Here is a 23,468-nt window from a genome sequence, read left to right on the forward strand (position 1 = left end):
GCTGGTTGGCGACTCCTGCTTGTCTCCGTAGCGATAGAGGATACCTTACCGTAAAAAAAAATAAAATAAATAAATAAAATAAAAAATTCAAAAGAAGCAATACTAAGAATATTTCCATGAAGACAAGGAAGTCATTTAATTTAATTTCTTTTCTTTATTTGTTTCATTCGTGTAAGATGAATATAAAATCATTCTGTTTCATACATCAGTGTGAATGAAAGGGAGCAGAAAGACGTGTAGACTTGTAATATCTGCACCCTTTTCACACACACAAAAAACATCAACGGTTCCATTTTCCAAAACTCTAAAAGTTACCATGGAGTATAAGTCGCACCAGCCAAAAAAATGTGTAATGAAGAAGGACAAAAAACATATATAAGTCACACTTTTTGGGGGAAATTTATTTTATAAAATCAGAGACCAGGAACCGACATTTCATGTTGAAAGTCAAGTTCTAGTAAAAACAATAGAAGAGAGAACAACAGACTGTTAACGTCACATATGAACAGTTCTTCAGATAAACTATAACATAAACAACAGAACAGAACAAGTTGAACAAACTCTCCATCTCACTCCAAATCACTAAATCCATTCAATTCTTCATCCTCGGTGTCACTTCTGAGCAACTCCACGACCTCCGGAGGTAAACAGACGCCGCTTCCTCTTCTGTGTCGCTGTCGTCAGACTCAGCATCAGTTCCAGTTAGAATTATTCTGGCCTTTCTGAATCCCGACAGGATGGTTTCACTGAAGTCCAGGCTTTGTCCATCCATCCAGTGACTTCAGGAAAGTTTCATGTTGCATCCTCCCGGTGTCAAAAGTTTCTCTCTCACTCTAAACTTTCTTTCTGCTGCTCGATTATCGTTTTCAGCTGCAGATTTCATGACTTGCAGCAAGACAACGGCTTGTTCTGCGGGAGACATGCGCAGTAGAGCCAGTGACAGTGGTATAGGAGGTAGAGTTCTGTACTATGATACAGACGCACAAGCCTAGAGCGCCCCCTCATGGCTGTCAATGTGAAAATTTTAATATATAATCCACACCGGAGAATAAATCGCAGGAAACACCCAAACCATGAAAAAAAGTGTGACTTATAGTCGGAAAAAATACAGTACACATTGTAACTTTAATTTGTGTGTTTGTGTGTCAGGAGAAGGAGCAGGAGCTGGAGCAGTTGACCAAAGAGCTGCGTCAGGTGAACCTCCAGCAGTTCATCCAACAGACGGGGACCAAGGTGACGGTGCTGCCCGCCCAGAGTTCACCAGAGACGGGCAACGGCAAGTGCACATCACCCCTCCAATCACACTCGCGCTCAATTCACTACAGTCATGAAAAGCTCCATAAATGTCCTATGTTAACCAAAACTGACTGCTGTGAGCTTTTAGGCATGTTGTAATGGTTCAAAATGCTCTGTTCCAGCTTGTGATGTCACGAAGTGCTAGTTTTCAGGATAACAGCTACCGTTTACCTTTAGTTCAGTAGAGATCGGCAATTCCAGGGGCTGAAATCATCCACATGATTCTACTGAAGGTGTATGGAGTTTAAAAACACAGTGGAGCACTTCCTGTATCACAATATGACATCACAAGGTGGAAGAGAAGAACTTTAAGCCTAAATATGCAGAGTTTGTGCATTAAACAAAACTACTCCAGGTCTGTTTGTGATGAAGAAACAACATTATAACATCAGAAAATAGTGTAATATTTGATTTTTAAAGGTGCATTGTGTAACTTTTCAGGTTTAAGGTCAGATTCTTGTCTCCATGAAGATGTTATTTCTTTGTCTGAATGTTCCACAGCATGGCATTAGTCTTGTTTGCCACGCAGTTATTACATTATATGAAAAAAAAAACAACAACAACAAATAAAATATGAAATCTTATCTAACATATCATTTTGGGACCTGAAGAAAAAAGTGTATTGCAATATTTTTTTTTTTTGTGATTTTCTGTCTGTTTGGAGGTAAATGAACACTTTAGCATTTTAGATTTTTTGTCATTTTATTTTTATTTATAATTTTATAACATGTCCACTGTAATGGACGCAAGGGATATTTTGGTGTTAAATCCACATGAAGTTAACAACCTAACAACTTTTCTGATGACCAACATCTCTGACAAGCTTCTACAGTCGCCTCAGAAGGTTTTTAGACTCCCTTTTACTGTTTAATTAAAAAAAAATATATTCTAATTATAGTGCAGCCACAAACTAACTCCTATTGAGTAGGGCAACCACACGTCCCTGTTTGCCCGGGACAGTCCCAGTTTTGAGTCCTGTGTCCCCTGTTCCAGCAGAAATGTCCCATGTGTCTCTATTTTTGACCAATCTGTTCCCTACCGACAGTAAAAAGACTCATAAACTGTCATCTGTTCTACAGAAAAGCTGCTTAAGAAAACGACCAAAACACAAAGAAAATGTGACTATACCGACTCACATTTTTGTTATGAATGGGCCGAGTGCAGAACAGTTTGATTCACATTCTTATTACTACCGACCGCTCCAAAGCTGAAAATCTGGTCTCCCTGCTGTTGAGTTCATTTTCTATCCTGGACCTGATAGTGCCTATAGGCGAGTTTCAGCTGACGTCATTGTTATTAAAAGCCCGCGTTGCTGCTGGGAAATATTTTGGTCGGAGGCAAGAAACACGATAGCGTCAAACACAGTGCGTAACCTCGCGTATTTCTCCCCGATAATGGTAAATTCCTGCTGCATTATCGGATGCACAAATAGAAGCACGGAAGAAGGAAAATGTCTTTTTCGTATTCTGAGTGAAAAGAACCACTAACGGTGAATTAAACGTCTTTCAAACATCCGCAGAGCAAACGTAGAAGATCCTAACAAACCGTGGACTCCAACAAGTTCAACAACACATCGAGACTCTTGGAGGTTTTCATCTTTTCTGCTGTGAATGGCCCAGGAGTTTCCACCAAGTCATTGTGGATATCGCCAAAGTGAATATTTGTCCAGGTAGTTGGCGATTCTGACCAGAAATTTGGTTTGTTCCACCTTTTGTCGGGGTTGAAAAGGGTGATTTGGCTCCGTCGATGCTTATGACCAATTTCTGGTCAAATGGTCTTGGGTCCTCTGCCGTTCGAGTGGATAAATAACCAGGATCAATACCCTTTACGTGTTTTCTCGCTCCGTCCGTCATGTTGAATTAGTGTTTCTTGCCGCCGACCAAAATAATTCCCAGCATGCAACATGCGCTATAAGACCCATTAAGAGTTTATCACAAAACACTTAAAAGACAGACTGGTTAACTCAGCGTCCACTACAGAGGACACAGATGAATCGGGTCTCAGGAGGATGTACAGTGTAAACAATAAGATCATCATCCTGAAAAGTTCCATATTGCGTCTTTTTAAAAATAAATAACGTGTCTAAAATATTGTTTATGAAGAAAATCTTATAAAACCCTTTCTCATATAGATACAGTGTTGGGGAGTAACAGATTACATGTACTGGAGTTATGTAATCAGAGTACAAATTATGAGTAACTGTATTCAGTTACAGTTACTGTTTCAGTGAGTGGTAATTGGATTACAGTTACTTTGTTGAAATAAATGGATTACACAGAGGTATTTTCCTGTTTTCACATTTTGGTGCTAAACCAGGACTAAAACAGGACTGAACCAGGACTAAAACCAGGACTAAACCAGGTCTAAACCAGGTCTAAACCAGGACTAAAACAGGACTAAAACAGGACTGAACCAGGACTAAAACCAGGACTAAAACCAGGACTAAAACCAGGACTAAAACCAGGACTAAACCAGGACTAAACCAGGACTAAAACCAGGACTAAACCAGGACTAAACCAGGACTAAAACAGGACTAAAACAGGACTAAAACCAGGACTAAAACCAGGACTAAAACCAGGACTAAAACCAGGACTAAAACCAGAACTAAAACCAGGACTAAACCAGGACTAAACAGGACTAAAACAGGACTGAACTAGGACTAAAACCAGGACTAAAAACCAGACTAAACCAGGACTAAAACCAGGACTAAACCAGGACTAAACCAGGACTAAAAACAGGACTGAACTAGGACTAAAACCAGGACTAAAACCAAGACTAAAACCAGGACTAAAACCAGGACTAAAACAAGACTAAACCCAGGACTAAAACCGGACTAAACCAGGACTAAACTAGGACTAAACTAACACAGTATGACACTAACTGTAGGTGGACATACTTGAAGGCAGCAGTGATCTCATATATAAATCATTTCTCTATCAATAATATTTTTAATCTGGTCAAGTAAAGACTGAACAAACAAGAATTTTCAGGATGTGGTTGCTACATTCATGTAGTTTTAAAAAACATGACAATATCAAGTAATCCAAAGTATTCAGATTACATTACTCACTTTAAGTAATTTAATGGATTACTGTTACAAACTACATTTTGGTGTATGTAATCTGTAATCTGTAGGGGATTACATTTTAAAAGTCACCTTCCCAACACTGTATAGATATAACACGACTCCTCTCACTGCGGCTGATGTTGGTGGCTGAGGTTTTTGCACAGTGCCCCCTTGTGACGGACGACAGAACTCAAAAGCCCCTTCTCGTTTCCTGGATCAGAATAACAAACATTTTATTTTATGGTTTATAGCCGAGTTTCAGACGGCATCACCGCAGTCTACAGGGCTGAAGTGGACCAAACACGGTATAAAAATAAGTTTAAATTGAATAAAGTAAAAAAAAAAGAAAAAAAGATGTGATTTAACAAAGGCTCAAATTAGGTAAATCATTAAACAAACTTCCAACTTAAATCAAACTGAACAAAACAAAACTAACCCGACCAGACAAAGGACAGAGGAATTACACTAAATAATTAACTAAAACTACTAACATAATAAAAATAACAAGAAGGCAAAATAAGTGTTATACAGAAAATAATAAGTGATAATAAAGTGACCTTAAACAAACTAGACAAACAAACTTAGTAAAACAAACTAAATAGTGCTCCTCCCCTTTGTTCGGCCACTCGAACAAAACAAAAAAAGAACAAGAGTAAGTAAATAATTCAGATTTATATTAACTAAAATGTGCGCACCCTAATTAGAATACAAGTCTAAATAAAGGAATTTAATTATGTGCTGTAATTAACTTAATATAAATGAAATGAAATGAAATAGTACTAACGCTGTGGAGTGGTGGCAGAGGTATCCACGACAAGGGCAAGAATATTTATTAATACAAATGTGGAGCAGTTAAAATGAATATTGTTAAATGCAGATTTCTGTTCTAATACAAAGAGCCCTTGAGCTTTGTCAGTAAAAGAAATAATCAGGTTCAACATTCGTGAATTTACGTTTTGAATATTTCACCCCTAAGAGCAAAGTATAAATTTGCTACATTCTGAAAGCTTTTTTGTATTAAAAGCTGTAATAGTTGGGTTGAAATTGTTAATTCCTATGACAATGTCCGTATTTTTCATCATTCTGTTCTTTTTTTTATCTTGTTTTTAACTCTTTCCCCCCGGACGCCGACTAGAACAACCCATACATATGTTACTAGTTCTAATGCATAATAAAAGAAAACAGACTTCCACAATGATTATAAAAATTTTTACACTCATGAACTTAATTGTAACACAGCATTTGTTGGAAACCTTAACTCTGAACTCTTCATTTCTGGATGTTTAAATGTGATTCAACTCATTTAAATAACAGCTCACTTGAGAGTTTACCTGGTCAGGTTGAAAACAAAAAAACTACATTCAGCATTTGTAATGTTCTGAGAACTATATTCATAAAAAAAAATAAAAAATATACTTTGTCAAGTATTTAAACAGACTTCATATCACCAGATACAGTAAAGCCAAGTGTGCACCTGTTTTTACCTGTTTACACCTGTGTGAACTTATTCAACTCATTTAGCTTATTCAACTTAATATTCAACTCATTTAGCTTATTCAACTAATTTGTATAATAATAAAACTCTTCCTCGTCAGTGTGTTCCAGTATTTGTCATTTTGGTTATTTTCTTGTGCAGAGCTCCGCATAAGTGTTTTTTTCTGTAGTGATTCTGTTATACATCGCATTGGAAAAAAAGACTGAAATATTTTAAAGGACTAACCTGAGAAACATCCAGATTTCAGCAATTTTGTTCATAATCGAGTATAAAGCTAAGTTTGTTCGGATTCGCAGGACTCCACACAGACGTAGCGGCATTCTGACCGAAAGTCTGTCGCTTCGCTGTTTTCCACTTTATAATCAACTTCAACATCATCACTTTGAATCTATAAAAGTCACTTTATCTAAACTTAAACATAAAAACCGTGCTCCTCATTATTTCTAAAACTGTGTGCCGCAGGTGTGAATTGCACGTGTTTCGTGTTGTGTTTGCCACCATCGTCACTATTTCGTAACTTCGAAAAAATGAAAACATACTTGAATCTATTGTCAGTCTAGTGTGGGTTTATTTCACAGTTCTGTTTAAATGTCATTTCTAAAGGTCGTCAAATCACGTCTTTTTTTCAAAAGTTTTAAGGAAACATCTTGTTTTTGGGGGAAAGAGTTAAAGATACTAAAATATGCAAAATGGATTCTTCAGCCATGTTCTAATGTTTTTACTTCATTAAAAAGGAGCCCTGGAGTTGTGTCTCGTTATAAACATTCATACATCTCCAAAGCTCAAAATGCTCTGTTCCACCTTGTGATGTCATTAGGGCTGGGTGTCATTAAGAAGTTGCTGATATGATACATAAATCAATACACAGACCGCGATACAATACATATCTCGATACAGCGCGCTTACGATTCAGTACGATATATTTCAATTTGATTCGATACGGTTCAATAAAAATAAAGGCTAAATCATGGCTGTGATACGAAAAGTCTTTGTTAAACCACTTCTTGAATGTAAAGTTCATATGAAACACAAACATTTTAATGATCAAAACTGTAAAAATGTCCAATTTGTTGCATTAACAAGTTTCCTTCCACTAAACAAACAACCAAACTGTAGCTCTGTAACAAAATAATTTAGTAAAATATACCAAAAAACACTCTTGGCGATATATCGATACAGCAGCCCACGATATTGATCCTGTATTGTAGTGACCTACAAACTTTGTCGCAGTGCTTTATGGGCAGGTTTTTCTTTGGGGACTAGTTATTGACAGAGAATCATTTTCAGGGGGCAGAAGTGTTTGAGACAAAACCCTGCACTTGTTATTTTGCCGGTTCTGATGAAGCTGAAACACGAGCCAACCTGTTCTCACGTATTTTTCACATAGTCACCGTTACAGTATCATCACATTAAATGGTACAATATATCGGTATTTCAATATTTTTGCACACTCCTAGATGTTTTATAGTGGTAGTTTTCAAATGAACAACTACCGTTATTTTCCAGAGTATAAGTCACACTTTTTGGGGGAAATTTATTTTATAAAATCAGAAACCAGGAACCGACATTTCACCTTGAAAGGCAAGTTATAGTAATAATAACAATAGAATAAAAAACAACAGGCTGAACAGGCGTTAATATGTTAACGTCACATATGAACAGTTCTTCAGATAAACTATAACATAAACAACAGAACAGAACAAGTTTAACAAACTCTCCATCTCACTCCAAATCACTAAATCCATTCAATTCTTCATCCTCGGTGTCACTTCTGAGCAACGCCGCACAACTTCAGTTGTCACAGGAGTCCAGGCTTTGTCATCCAGTGACTTCCAGGACGGTGCATCCGCCCGGTTGCTGTGAAGCTGTCTTCTCCTTCCCGCTTTCCAAAAGTCACAAGTTTCTCACTCACTTCAAACTTTCTTTCTGCTGCTCGATTACTGTTTTCTGCTGCATATTTCACTATTTGCAGCAGGACAATGACTTTTTCTGCCAGAGACTTGCGCAGAAAACTGATACACAAGTCTAGAGCCTCTTGCGGCTGTCAGTTTGAAAATTTTAATATATAAGTCGCAGGACCATCCAAACCATGAAAAAAGTGCGACTTATAGTCTGAAAAATACAGTACCTTTCATCATTAGTTCACTAGAAATTGGCAGTTCCAACGCAGAAATTATCCGAATGCTTCTAGTGAAGGTGCATGGAGTTTAAAAACACTGTGGAGCACTTCCTGTATTACCACGTGACATCACAGAGTGCAACAGTGTGTTTCCAGTTTGAGTAATATGTATGTTAAACTATGCAATGTTTTTGAGTTAAGCATGTGTGAATGAAACAAAACAAAACACAACTCCAGGTGTGTTTTTGTTTGTGACGAGGAAACGACATTATAACACAGCTCAGAAAATACCGTAATAACCTTTAAAACCCTTTTCATTTCTTCTTCTCTCTTTGTCACAGACGAGGAGTGTGGCTCTCTGAAGCGCCCGGGCTCGTCTCGTCTCTTACCCACCGACCTGCGCACGCTGCAGAGCCCCATCTCCTCCGGCTTCAACCCTGAAGGCATCTACGTCTGACCCCCCCGCCCCGCTCCCAGGAAGCACCCCGAGGCGAGGGGGGCATCACGCTGCGCCCCTCTCCTCCCTGTGCCAACGGAAAGCCTTTTAATGCTCCACTCCATCTCCTCTAATGTTGGGAGCAAACGTAAACAGCTCCTGAAAAATCGAGCGAGGAGGGTGGGAGAGACTAAGAGACGACGACCTCATGTTGTGTTCGCCTAAAGGAGATTTGCGCAAAGAATAAAACTCACTGTTAAAGCTGCGGTGTGTAACTTTTCTGGTGGAGGGTCCGTCAAACGCTTTTCTCCGTGCAGATTATAGATATAGTGCTTGGTCTGGAATGTTTCACAGTATGGCATTAAACCTTTCTATCTCCATTAGAGGTGTGCAAACATATTGAAATATCAGTGTATCGTATCGTTTAATGTAATGATACAGTATCGATATATCACCAAGACTATTTTTTGGTATATTTTACTAAATTATTTTTTTACAAAGCCACAGTTTTGTTGCTTGTTCAGTGGAAGGAAACTCTTTTATGCGACACATTTGACATTTTCACTGTTTTGATGATTAAATTAAAAAAAAAAATCATATGAACTTTGCACAAGAAGTGGTTTAACAAGACTTTTAGTGTCACAGTCATGATTTAGACATTATTTTTATTGAACTATATTGAATTGTACCGAATTGAAAACTCACTGAATCGTGGCTTATGTATCAAAGTATACTTTCTGCCCTACAAAGGTAGAACACCTTAACTCTCCAGAGTGTGAAACTGAGAAAAAATGACTTCAAAGTTTCTGTTTTGCCCACACAAAAGTATAATAGTCTGGGCTCCCAAAGTTTGACAACTAGTTGCTATAATGAAGAAATATTTGTATGTGAAAAATATTGAGCTCAAAATTGACCTTTGACTTTTATTTGTCAGTTCCTGTTCTCTGCTTTTGTGTCATGAACTGAAAATAAGGAGTCGTGCAAAAGGCAAAAGGCAAGACTGACATTATTGTGGTTTGCATGATTTTCCTCAGACTTCCTAGCCAGGTTGGTGCCACCTTAGTGCCGCCACTCAAATTAATTTCTCTCCAGCGAGTAGGTCAGGAATCTGAATACACTACACGGTTCGCAAAAACCCCAGAAGTGTGAGTTCGGGCACCAGCCAATCAGCGAAGAGCCATACATTCTGTGTTGGTAATGATTCCCGAGATCGAGGATTTAAAGCCAGAACAAAGAGAATGTTTGGTGAATTTTATCAAGGGGAAAGACGTTACTGTCCTTCTTCCGACGGGATTTGGGAAAAGCTTAATATACCTGTTAGTCCCATTAGCGGCTCACGACCAAACAGCAGCGATTGGTTAAATTAAAAAAGTACCCGCCTACTGTCAAGCAAACGAATCCTAATGCTGCGAGATCAGATGGTTTCCACGAAGTGAAACCGGACAGACTTCCCCAGATTTCCATTGATGATAAGAAACAACACCTCATGAAGGTCGAGTCATCATGGAGTTTGTTGGAAATGATACAGAAGAACTTTGGATTTCCTGTTTAGTGCTGATCAGGATCGTGCGGCGACACTTACACAGTTAAAACAGTTTGACTCACAAGTGACTTTGCAGTACAGTGTGTACAGTATGAATAAATACACACAATACTTTCACTTTCTAATTAGATACGTTTAATTGAATACATAGGTTTATTTATTTAATGTGTTAAGACCCTGTGCCAAGGCCGCAACAAAAAGAAGGAGTTGAGTTGTTAAGGATTTTAAAATACAATATATTTATTAACTAAATCACAAACCAAACATACACTGTCACTGCCTTTTGCCTTTGCACGACTCTGTATTTTTGACTCATGATACAAAAACAGAGAACAGGAACTGACAAATAAGGGTCAAAGTTCAATTCTGAGCTCAATATTTTTCACAATATTTATTCACATGATAAAGAAGGTCTCAGATACAAACCAAATGACATGAATTTTGAACTTCTGCCTTTGTAGAATCGTGTGTATTGGGAACTTCTCAATGAAACTGAGCCCTAATCCTCAAGGAGATCAAACCAAAACCAAGTTACGGGTCAGATCTGTGGAGAGGCGACCCAGCTCAAACGGTTTTTCTAGGTATTTTTGAGCTTTAAAACCACTTGTAATTGAGTAAATATAAAGTAGAGCTGTTTAATGTCATACTGTGGAACATTCCAAGCAGAAGAAGCAGGTGAACGGGCCCCCAAACAAACGTTAAGCACTGCACCTTTAAGGCAGGATTTATTGTACGCGTTGGGGAATTTGCCTTCTGCGTTTGACCCACTCTTCAGTGTCTCTGGGTTGAACCTGACAGGAACCGTTGGACCCGTCTCCAGATCTCGACCCAGTCTTGGAGGATTTGACGTCTTATGCATGTTGTAGATTAACGGGGGGGGGAACCGGAGCACGGGGAGAACATGCAAACGCCCGGGAATCGAACCTGGGACCTTCTCACTGTGCGGCGAATGTGCTGACCCCCCAACGCCGCCCTGATGTCAGAACTCGTGTTTGAACGTTACCGTGGACAAAACTTTTACTCTTGAAACCAGCATTCATCCGTTTGTTTACCGAGAGATGCAACTTTACATTTAAAGCTGTAATATGTAACTTTTCTAGTAGAGTTTGCCGCCTGCTTGTGTCCGTGGAGATGTCATCGCGTTGTCTAGAATGTTCCGCAGTCCAACATTAAACTTATTTATTAAATTTACTAGACGTAGACTTGGATTTAGACAAACTTTATTGATCCACAAGTGAAATTATTTGGACACAGCGGCTCACACATCACAATAAATATAATAACAAAGACAAAAAATATAAATAGTAATAATAAATTCTAAATAAGTAGCAAAAATATAGCAAGAGACAGGTCAAATAAGACAAACTTATATAAATATATATGTAAAAGTCAAAATAAAACAGAAAAATAAGTAAAAAAAAAAAAAATCCCAGCTTTATCAAGACGTCATAAGAAAACAGTGATATGATGATTGACAGGACAGAGGGTTATCTGTTACATAAGGCTGAGTTGTTGTGCAGTTGTAGGGAGTATTATCTGTTACATAAGGGCGAGATGTACAGTTGTAGGGAGTATTAACTGTTAAAGAATGAAAGAATGAAACTTGGAGAAATATCTGTGGAGGTGAAAATGGTTGCAATATGACATCTTGATTAAAGATTGCTCAAACATGTACAAAAAAAAATTATTCTTGCTGTGAGCGGGATCGCCTCTCCACAGATCTGACTTGTTACTTGCCACGGATATAGATAATTTTAATCCAATACTGTGGAACATTCTAGACAAAGCAATAAATGGAGTTAATATATGATGGAGTTAATATGATTAACTGAGCTTCAGGAGCTGGACCACGCCTCATCCTCCTCTCCAGCCGACCACCGGTCTTGGTCTCTAAACCATTTTTTTTACAGTCTCGTCTCGGTCTTGAAGGCGCTTGGACTGGGTCTTGTCTCAGATTCGAGGTCATATTTCATTACAGCCACTGCTGTCGGCAAAAAAATTCTTACCGCGTCATGTGGCTGAAGTTTACCTGATAAAAGTGAATCTGTATTTGTCATGACGTGCGTTTGTTAAATATTCAGAGGTAAATCCCACCACAAAACCAGTAAGAGAATGTAACTCCAAGTTAGGAACTTGACAAAACAGGTTTAAAAATCTTACCCACTGTCTTCACTTTATTCATAGTTTTGTCTAAAGTGCCAGTTGAAGTTCTCTTAAAGAAGAGGTTCTCAAACTGTGGGTGAAGCTCCACAAAAAGGGGCGCAGAGTGTTTCAGTGCTGTACAGTTTGCTTGGCTTATTTCAAGTTTAAATGAACATTAATCAGATCAAATGGAGATAGATTTATAAAAACATTGTGCCAAAATAACTGTAAAATACAAATAAATGTCAAAAATTACCAAGATGGTCTCGATGAGCCGTGGTCTCGGTCTTGTCTCAGTCTCGACCTTTAAAAGTCTTGGTCTTGTCCTGGTCTCGGGACACTGTGGTCTCGGACTAGTCTTGGTCTGGATTCGTGTGGTCTTGAGCTTTTTACAGTCGTGGACACCTTGGCTGTAACCGCGGGTCGGGTGGATGGCGTGACGAAAAATAATATTTTAATTCAATATTTAAAATAATATTTTAATTAAATTCGGGCGGGTGGTGGTTTAACTACTCAAATAAAGGTACGCTTTTGAAAACTGGTCAAAACCCGGCTGTGTAAATGGATGGATGATGAGTTTTGTGATGCAGTTGAGGATGAAAAAATAAAATAATCTGAGCACCTCTATAGCTTCTCCCAACCACGCCTTCAATTGCCGTATTTTCCGGGCTATTAGACGCACTCTTAAGCCTCTAACCCCATCAAAAAATGACCACGCGCCACAATCCAGAGCGCCCCATACACAAATCCACTCGGGTGTCCCAGCACGACTTCAGTAAACTACAAAGCCGCAAAAGACCCGCAGAACACGCAAACACACACGGAGCAGACAGCGACCGCACAGCGAAACACACCCACAGACACACTCATCACTCCACGCCGACGAGGAACGGAACGGAGGAACGAACCGAAAAAGCGAGTGCAATGTGCCGCTTCTAGACACGACTGAACAACTGAGTCACTGCGAACAACAGCGTCCCAGACAGCACCTCCCTACACGTGAACAAAGCCCAGAGTCACCGTGAACGAACAAACAAACAAAACCACTCACCCATCAAACTGTTGTGTTTCTTTTAAAGTCCAGTGCGGTTTATTTGTGAAAAAAGTTTGAAAATAGACCATTCAATGACAGCATAAGCGCTTTATAATCCAGAGCTCCTAATAGCCCGGAAAATACGGTACCCAAAAGCCTATTTATACGGCCTATCTCGACAACACCTCAGCTCTCTTGACCCCCTCCCTCCAACCCGTGTCTTTCGCCGATCTTTCAGTCCAAAAACGTCATCTTCAAGGGGTTCTGATTCAGCTGGGTGACCATTTTGGATAAGAAATTAAACCCCCACCCTGAGTCTCCCCCAATAAAACATCTTTATCGTTTCCCTTCGTTGTGGCGTGGTCCTTGCTGCTGAACGTCTCCATGGACACGAGCAGGTCCCCTCCACCGACCGAGTGGACATAGTAGACCTTTAAGAACAGTTTTAAGGACAGTTGTTGATGTGTATGCAAATGTACATATGAAGAACGTGTGCAATGACCGTAGCCATATGCGATTGCCTTACTGGTGCCAAAGCCGGATGTTCATGAAGCTAAAGGTGGAGGTACAGAAGAGTTAATTAATGACAAAAAATAAAAAATATGTTAACTGACGGTATTTTTGTAAAGTGTCCATGTTACGCTATTTTCTGATTTATGTTCTAATGTTGTTTTCTCTTCACAAACAGACCTGGAGTCGTGTTTTGTTTCATTCGCACATGTTTAACTCACAAACCCTGCAGATTTAGGTCGAGTTCTCCTCTTAAACCAAACATCAAACTCTAACCTGATTCATTGGCCGGTTTCACTTTATGGAAACCGTCTGACCTCGCAGCATTAGGATTCGCTCGCTCGACGGTAGGCGGGTACATTTTTAAAATTTAACCAATCACTGCTACTTGGTCGTGACGTATGTGATGCGCCGAATCCCGTAGGAAGAAGGGCAATAATGTCTTTCCCCTTGATAAAATTTACCAAACTTTAACTCTTCTATCTCGGTAATCGTTGACCACACAGAATGTATGTCTTTTCGCTGATTGGCTGGTGCCCAAACTCACACCGGGTTTTCTGCGAACTGTCTGGTGTATTCTGATTCCTGACCTAGTCGCTGGTGAAAAATGAAATTGAGTGGAGACACAAGGTGACACCAGCCAGGCTAGAACTTTAGTCTAGTGTTACGCAATTATTTACTTAGTTTTCAAAAATGTTAAATTAATTCTACAACAGATTGGACTCATATAAGAAAATGAGAAAATGTTAAAATTGATTATGTATCACTGAAATGTATCACCGTATCGGAAACGATTTCCGTCCAGACACGTCGCTAACAAGGCTAACCAGTATATTAAGCTTTTTCCCAAATCCCGTAGGAAGAAGGACAATAACGTCTTTCCCCTTGATAAAATTCACCAAACATTCTCTTTGTTCCAGCTTTAAATCCTCGAACTTGGGAATCATTGCCAACATAGAAAGTATGACTCTTTCAGAGTTTTTGCAACCGTCTAGTGTATTCTGATTCCTGAACTAGTCGCTGGAGAGAAATTAAATTGAGTGGAGGCACTAGGTGGCGCCAGCCTGACTAATCAAACTCAGGCCCAGGGACCAAATTTGGCCCACGATATAATTATATTTGGCCCGCGAGATCATATCAAAGCTACAGACAGGCTATAGAGACATTATTTATTTAAAATGTTGTTATTATTTTATATTCTGCTTGTTCTGGTTTCAATGTTTAAGCAAAACTATTATTAAACATTTATTTTAATAAGAAAAGGTTTAACATTACATATCTCGAAAGAAGAGAAAACATGCAGATGTTGTGGAAATTTTTCAATAAATATTTAGTTTGGCCCACGACTTTGTCCAAATTTTTTATTTTGGCCCCTGTGAATTTGACACAACTGCCACACACCTTCACTCAAATCATTACCTCCGCCAAGGAGGTTATGTTTTTGCCGGCGTTTGTTTGTTTGTTTGTTTGTTTGTTTGTTTGTCTGTTAGCAACATATCTCAAAAGGTTATGGACTGATTTTGATGAAATTTTCAGGATTTGTTGGAAATGTGAAAAGGAAGAACTGATTTCATTTTGGGGCTGATCCGGAAGAAATCCTGGATCACTTTGAAATTTTAGTTTAACATTGTGGTAAATGGGGCCAAACATTTTGTTTCTCAATATCTCGATTAATTATTGACCAAACCCCATGAAATTTAGACTCAGGGATGGACAATGGGATCCTCTTTCATATCCCAAAGGCTGATCCAGATCTGATCCAGAAGACTGATTTTATCGCAATTTATGTAAAAAATGGGGGTAGTCCTTGGCGGAGGTCTGCGCTCTCTGACTGCTTTTCTAGTTTGGATTGTTTCAGCCCTGGAATTGCCAAACTCTACTGAACTAAAGGTAAAAATTATCTGTTAACTTGAAAACTACCACTACATGACATCACAAGGTGGACCAGAGCATTTTGAGCTTTGGAGATGTAAACAGAACAATAATAAAGTGTTACTCAAACATGTGAATGAAACAAAACACAACTCCACATGTTTTTGTTTTTGTTTTTTTTTTGATCCTCTGTGAATTTGAGTTTGACACCCCTGACATAAACAGAAAACACTCTGTTACACCTTGTGATGTCATGTGGAAATACAGGAAGTGCTCCAATGTGTTTTTAAACTCCACACACCTTCACTAGAAACATCTGGTTGATTTCAGTCCTGGAACTGCTGATCTCTCCTGAACTAAAGGTAAAAGGAGCTGCTGACTTGAAAACTACCACTTCATGACATCACAAAGTGGAACAGGAATGTAGACAGACTAATAATAAAGCGTTACTCAAACATGTGAATGAAACAAAACACAACTCCAGGTCTGTTTTTGATGAGAACACAACATTATAACATGTCTTAAAGCTCACAAGAGTCAATTTTGTGTAATATGAGATGTTTAAATGTTTTGGTTTAAGTTACATAATTCATGACTTAAATTTTTCAACTTTTTTCCTCATTCAAAAGAGATAATATTTCATTTTAAATTGTTTATCTATGGCAACGGTCCTAATTTGTCATCGTTTTGAAACCTATGGACTGACAGTAAAAATAAATGTAATCACAAACATTTTTTTTTAATTTCACTGTTTGATTAATTTAACAGTTTTGATTTCAGAATCTTGTGTTTCTAATGTTACTGACGATTCATCCAAATACTATTTCTTACATCGGCCACCTCCTCGACACTGCAAAAAGTGAATTCTAGAGTTAAGATTACTGAGAAGGTTATTATTAGGTTTATTTTCTCATTAGATGTTGAAGTTTTACAAAAATTTCCTCTATCTGTAAATGTTCACTTCATATTGAGAAAAAGGCTCGAAGAAGACATCATTTTTTATTCAGTCTGTAAATTTTCGTGTTTTATTTTGATACATATTTTCTTGGAACCAGGAAATTAATATAGTTTATACAGATTTAAAATGTGAAAACCAAACTTATTACTACTACTAAACTACAACTACTACTACTACTACTACAACTACTACTACTACTACTACTACTACTACACTACTACAACTACTACTACTACCACTACTATGTCGTATCGTACTTTTCTCCTCCTCCTCCTACTATTTATTGTACTATTCTACTACTACTACTACTACGTATTGTACTACTACTACTACGTATTGTACTACTACTACTACTACTACTACTACTACTACTACTACTACTACTACTACTACTACTACTACTACTGTACTACTACTACTACTACTACTACTGTACTACTACTACTACTACTACTACTACTACTACTACTACTACTACTACTACTACTACTACTACTACTACTACTACTACGTATTGTACTATTCTCCTACTACTAGTACGACTACACATTGTACTACTGCTACTACATATTGTACTACTACTACTACTACATATTGTACTACTACTACTACTACTACTACTGTACTACTACTACTACTACTACTACTACTACTACTACTACTACTACTACTACTACGTATTGTACTATTCTACTACTACTACTATTACTACTACTACTACTACTACTACTACTACTACTACTACTACTACTACTACTACTACTACTACTACTACTACTACTACTACTACTACTACTACTACTACTACTACTACTACTACTACGTATTGTACTACTACTACTACTACTACTACGTATCGTACTACTACAACAACAACTACTACTACTACATATTGTACTATTTTCCTCCTCCTCTTATCGTACTTTTCTCCTACTACTCCTATTACTACTACTACTATTATTACTACTACTACGTATTGTACTATTCTCTACTACTACTACTACTACATATAGTACTACTACTACTACTTATCGTATTATTCTCCTCCTCCTCCTCCTCCTCCTACTACTACTACATATTGTACTATTCTCCTACTACTACTACTTTTAAACAGTTGCAGTGGTTTTTCCTCATTGATCTTCTACATTCAGAGCGTCCTGATTAATCAAAGTGATCAGTTTATAAACACTTTTCACGACCCTCAGAGAGCAGAGTGAAATTTTGACGTTATACAGTAATCTTAACAACAGCTGGCATGCTAACAACACACTTCCTGGCTCTTAGACCGCTTTTTAACTGGAGCAAAACTTATCCTGCTCAAATCACGTGGACAGAAATCTCTTCTCAAAACAAGATTCTGAATTCAAGTGATTTTAACTCATAATAAATTCACTTTTTGCAGCGTAGGTTTACAAATATACTGTAAAAATCTCCAAAATATCGTCCTTTTTTCAGGTGTATCCGATGTCCATAGATCTCGGCACTGGCTCAGCACTTTTATGAGTTTAAAATCGATTTGGAGACAAAACAAATTCGTCACAACTTTTCCGCAGACACAAATGGCCGAATCCTCCATATTTCAAACGGGAGACACAACACGGCAAATGGAGCGCGGCGTCTTTAGTGCCATACGTCTCACTCCACGCTTCACGCTTTCACCAAAACGCCTCGAAATGTGAGCAATGAGTCACCCACGTTGGGGCCAAACCTGGACCGCAGTACCGCGCATCGCCACTTGGGGGCAACATGACATAAAACTGGACTCAGGATCATTTTTTGTAGCATTTATTGTTGCTTCCTTTACACTTTACATTTCTAAACGAGTTAAATTTACCAAGAACTATTCATTTTCATACATATTTAAAGGTGCACTATGTAACTTTTCTGGTGCGAGGTCTGAATCTGCCTGGAAATGTCCGTGCTTTGTCTGAAATGTTCCACAGCATGGCATTAAAGCTACCTGTCTTGCAGTCGTTCGATTAAAGATATTTGTTTGTATCAATTAAAAAATAAATAAATAAATAAAATCCACGCTTCATTCTCTTCATTCTTCTTCTTCTCCACAGGTCTGACCTTTCTGGTTGGTATTTTGGTGTTTTCGCCGGCTTGTTTCCATGGAGATATGCCCCAGTGAGGAACATTCTAGACGAGGCAATGACGTCTTAAAGTTACAGTGCACTTTAAATTTGTTTAAGATGTTTCTGCTTAGATTTAACAGATTGATTTATTCAGACATGTTTGAGTAACACTTTATTATCAGTCTACATCTCCAAACCTCAAAATGCTCTGTTCCACCTCGTGATGTCATGTAGTAGTGGTAGTTTTCAAGTTAATAGTTAATTTTTTACCTTTAGTTCAGTAGAGTTTGGCAATTCCAGGGCTGAAATTGTCCAAATGATTGTAGTGAAGGTGTGTGGAGTTTAAAAAGTAAGTACGTTTTTAAAATTTGTTTATTTATTTATTTATTTCGGTCAGAGGTATATTTTGACATTAATTCACAGACAGTCATATTTAACATACACAGACTGAAAAGGTGCAGGCTGAAGCTTAAGTTTATTATGCCTTTACCCTTTATTCCTTTATCAGAGCGTCATCTTGACACCAGTTCATCTTCATAAAAACAGCGAGAGGAAACAAACAAATCAGAAACAGTACAACAAAGTCCTACAGCTACATCTGTGTGTCATTCGTTCATTCGTTTTTCAATATAAAACCAAAATTAAGAAAATGAAAAAACAACAGTTTTCTTCACTATTTGTCTCCAAAACCAAAATGAAAAAACGGATAATGATTCGTTTTTTCAGTTTTCGATTTTGTGTTTAAATGAAAAATGGAAAAAAAACATATAACGGCCGTTTCCTGTTTTGGATCAGTCCTGGTTCAGTCCTTATGCGGTGCAAAAGTCCAGCATCGCAGTCACGGAAGTCACGCAAACTGGAAACGGCCGTTATCCGTTTTTTCCATTCTTCTTTAAACCAAAATACCAAATATAGCTTTGATTTGTAGCAATTTGAATTTTAAGATAGATTATACTTAAAAAATCATGGTATATTTATATCTGAGTATTTATAGAGTATGTAAGAGTAAATTAAGAGTAAAAAATGTATTTTTTTCTTTTTAAATGTCTTGACAAGATCTTAGTGTGAATCATTACAGTCAGAATAGAAAGAATTCAGATTTAAAAGTGCTTCTCAAGTCTTTTCAAGGCCTCAAGTCCGAGTCAAGTCCCAAGTCACTGACCTTCAAGTCCAAGTCAAGTCCCAAGTTTTAGTCCATTTCATCAAATCAGTAAACGCCCACTGCTCTGAACTTATTTCTTGTGTTTTAATTTTTAAAATCGGTGATACATTTAGGATTCAGCAGCGTCGCGTCGTCATTTTGGTACAAATTACAAAAAAAACCTCCAAAAAACATAACAAACTTTAGTGTCATAACAAGCACAAGCACAATATGTTTTCTTTAATTGTTTTATTGCTCTACCGTAGAACATTTTACCAAACATTTCTACTTTTCCATTAGAAAAGTTACACGGCGCACTTTTAACATTTTAATTTTGCTTTTTTTTTTCTTTTCTTCTTCTGGAACCACAGTTGAGCGCTGTAATTTCCAGTGTTTATTGTGGTAAAGATGTATTATGGGAAATAAAAATGAAAGCGTGGTATTTTTAACTGCAGTGAGATACAACCAACACAAACCCCTTTAAAACAACGCATCTATAATTCAACACAATCTTCCTCCTCGTCCTGTATTTTCTGCTTTTATTGTCCTGAGAGAGAAGAGGATGTTTCCATTGTTGTGGTGAAAGACAAACTGCATTTTCGAGCTGTTCTACCCCGTCTTCTTTCTACAGACGTAATCTTGATTTATTCATAATTACAAAAACATTACACCTAACGTCAAGTTTTGGTTTTCAAGCCAATTAACCGAAGAGAATGAGCCTCACATGTCGTTTGTGTTGCCAGTTTCAACGCTGAAATCCTGTTGGTTTAAAAGTAAAACGCGTCTGTCTGATCTCAGTGAATCCGTGTGTCATTCGTTCATTCGTTTTTCAAAATAAAACCAAAAATAAGAAAAAGAAAAAAACAACTATTTTCTTCATTATTTGTCTCTAAAACCAAAATGAAAAAACGGAAAATGATTTGTTGTTCCCATTTCTGTGACTTAAACTCCAATGCCGGACTGAACCAGGACTGAAACAGGACTAAACCAGGACTAAGCAAGTCTCAGTCCCAGTCTGGTCCCGGTCTCAGTCCTGGTCTCAGTCCTGGTCTCAGTCCTGGTCTCAGTCCTGGTCTCAGTCCCAGTCAGGTCTGGTCCCGGTCTCAGTCCTGGTCTGGTTCCGGTCTCAGTCCTGGTCTCAGTTATGTCAAAATGGGCTGCCCGCAGATGGTCTCAGTCCTGGTCCTGGTCCCAGTCTGGTCCTGGTCTCAATCCTGGTCTGGTTCTCGTCTGATCCTGGTCTCAGTCCTTGTCTCCCGGTCTCGGTCCTGGTCTCAGTCCCGATGTTCTGTTGAAATGGGCTACCCTGTCGAAATGAGCTACCCGCAGCTGGTCTCAGTCTTGGCCCTGGGCCTGGTCTCAGTCCTGGTCTCAATCCTGGTCTCAGTCCTAGTCTCAGTCTTGGTCCTGGGCCCGGTCTCAGTCCTGGTCTCAGTCCTGGTCTCAGTCCTGGTCTCAGTCTTGGTCTGGTCCCAGTCTCAGTCTCAGTGTGGTCCCGGTCTGGTTCTGGTCTGGTCTTGGTCTCAGTCCTGGTCTGGTCCCAGTCCGTTCCAGGTCTCAGTCCTGATCTGGTCTCGGTCTCAGTCCTAGTCTCAGTCCTGGTCTGGTCCCAGTCTCAGTCTCAGTGTGGTCCCGGTCTGGTTCTGGTCTCAGTCCTGGTCTCGTCCCGGTTTCAGTCTCAGTGTTCTGTCAAAATGAGCTGCCTCTTTGAAATGAGCGACCCGCAGCCAGTCTCAATCCTGGTCCTGGTACTGGTAAGGTCCTGGTCTCAGTCCTGGTCTCAGTCTCGGTCTCAGTCCTGGTCTGGTCCTGATCTCAGTCCTGGTGTTCTGTCGAAATGAGCTGCCCCGTCGAAATGAGCTTCCTGCAGCCGGTCTCAGTCCTGGTCCTGGTCTGGTTCTGGTCTCAGTACCGGTCTCAGTCCCGGTCTCAGTCCCGGTCTTAGTCCAGATCTCAGTCCTGGTCCTGGTCCCAGTCCTAGTTTAAGTCCTGGTCTAGTCCCGGTCTCAGACCTGATCTGATCTGACATCTCCTGGCCCGTCTCGACACTCAGTCCTGGTTCAGTCCTGGTTTAGACCTGGTTTAGACCTGGTTTAGACCTGGTTTAGACCTGGTTTAGACCTGGTTTAATCCTAGTTTAGACCTGGCTTAATCCCATTTACTCCTGTTTTACCTCATCACATAGAATCTGAAACCCTCCATCCTAAATTCATCTTTGTACAAAAAAAAAAAAAAACAAAAAAAAAAAAAACCTGAATTTTCACATTATAGAACATTTTTACAAAGAAAAACCATTTGCTGACAGTGACACCTCGAGAGCCTGTGTGTAATTGCTTTGTCTGCGCCCATTATCCGTGCATATCCAAATAAGATGATCGGTCCATTTTTAGCTCCGGCGTTTGGCCCCGCGAGGAAAACGAGGCCGGGGCGAAGAGAACCGGGTTCAGACTCATTACGGATAAATGCGCCTTTATGATGACGGCCATTTTGACAAGTTAAATCACCGCGTTTCTTTCTTTTCGCCCGTCGGAGCGGCAGAATTACGGGATGCCGAGATGTGTTGAGAGCGGCTTAAGTACCGGCTCGGTCCAAATGGGCTCGGCCTGATTTTCGCGTCGCCGTTTTTGTTGTTTACGAGATCGTTTTTGTTAACATGCCAGCCGCTAATGACGCTATTTTTCACGCTGATCAGCCGTAATCGTTCCGAGGCGATTTGACTTTGAATTTCGTGTTAAAGGCGCACTGTGTAACTTTTCCGGTAACCATCTCCGTCTCGTGCTTGTTTCCATGGAGACGTCACTGCTCAGTGTGACTTTAAACAGCTCGACTTTACATTTATTCAATTACAGGAGGTTTTAAAGCTCAAAAATACCTAAAAAAACAACATTCTGAGTGTGAGCGGGGTCGCCTCTCCACAGATCTGACCTAAAATAAAAAGACCTGTGTGTTGTTTAGTTAAATCAGAATAACCCTACAAGTGATATTATTAATGTTCACTCTCAAAACATTAATATAACTCTTGATTTCAGGGTTAAACTGGAACTTGAGTAGCCTGATTCAACAGACGGTTTCACTTCGTGGAAACTGTCTGACCTCGCAGCATTAGGATTTGTTCGCTCGACAGTAGGCAGGTACTTTTTTTATTTAACCAATCGCTGCTATTTGGTCGTGACGTATGTAATGCACCAAATCCCGTAGGAAGAATAATTGATAAATTGATAAAATTCACCAAACTTTTTCTTTGTTCCTTCTTTAAATCCTCGATCTTGGGAATCGTTGCCAACACAGAATGTCTGGCTCTTTGCTGATTGGCTGGTGCCTGAACTCGCACTTCTGGGTTTTTTGCAAACCGTCTAGTGCAGGCGTGTCCAAACTATGGTCCGTGGGCCAAATGCGGCCCTCAGACAAATTTTTCTTGGCCCCCAGGCTTCCAGGTGAATTGACCCAAATTAACTTGCATCAATTAAAACTTTACTTTTTACTTTAAGTTTTTGAAAATCTACCTTGATAATATTTATATTATCAATTATATTTAATATTTAGTGGATGGTTTTAAGGATCTTAGCATAAATAAAGACTTATGACTCATTCTAACGTGTTAAACATGCACATATTTCAATTATTTACTGTACTGAGCTCCAGTCTGTGGCCCTCGATCGTCCCTCTGCTTCGTCTGTGTTTAGATTTGTGGCCCTTGATGAAAAAAGTTTGAACACCCCTGGTCCAGTGTATTCTGATTCCTGATCTAGTCGCTGGAGAGAAATGAAATTGAGCGGAG

General features: G+C 39.0%; 1 protein-coding gene across 1 annotated transcript in view; it reads left to right on the forward strand.

Moving 5' to 3' along the window:
* Positions 1 to 8,434, forward strand: part of rassf8b (Ras association domain family member 8b) — a 69,260-nt gene extending 60,826 nt beyond the window's left edge. The window contains exons 9-10 of the mRNA XM_020929056.2: positions 1,150 to 1,276; positions 8,319 to 8,434. Of these exons, the coding sequence (XP_020784715.2) occupies positions 1,150 to 1,276; positions 8,319 to 8,434 (243 nt within the window). The remainder of the gene's footprint in view (positions 1 to 1,149; positions 1,277 to 8,318) is intronic.
* Positions 8,435 to 23,468: the final 15,034 nt, after the last annotated feature.

Source organism: Boleophthalmus pectinirostris, unplaced genomic scaffold (genome assembly GCF_026225935.1).
Source record: "Boleophthalmus pectinirostris isolate CB_2022bp ecotype Guang Dong unplaced genomic scaffold, ASM2622593v1 HiC_scaffold_18, whole genome shotgun sequence".
NCBI classification, from domain to species: domain Eukaryota; kingdom Metazoa; phylum Chordata; class Actinopteri; order Gobiiformes; family Gobiidae; genus Boleophthalmus; species Boleophthalmus pectinirostris.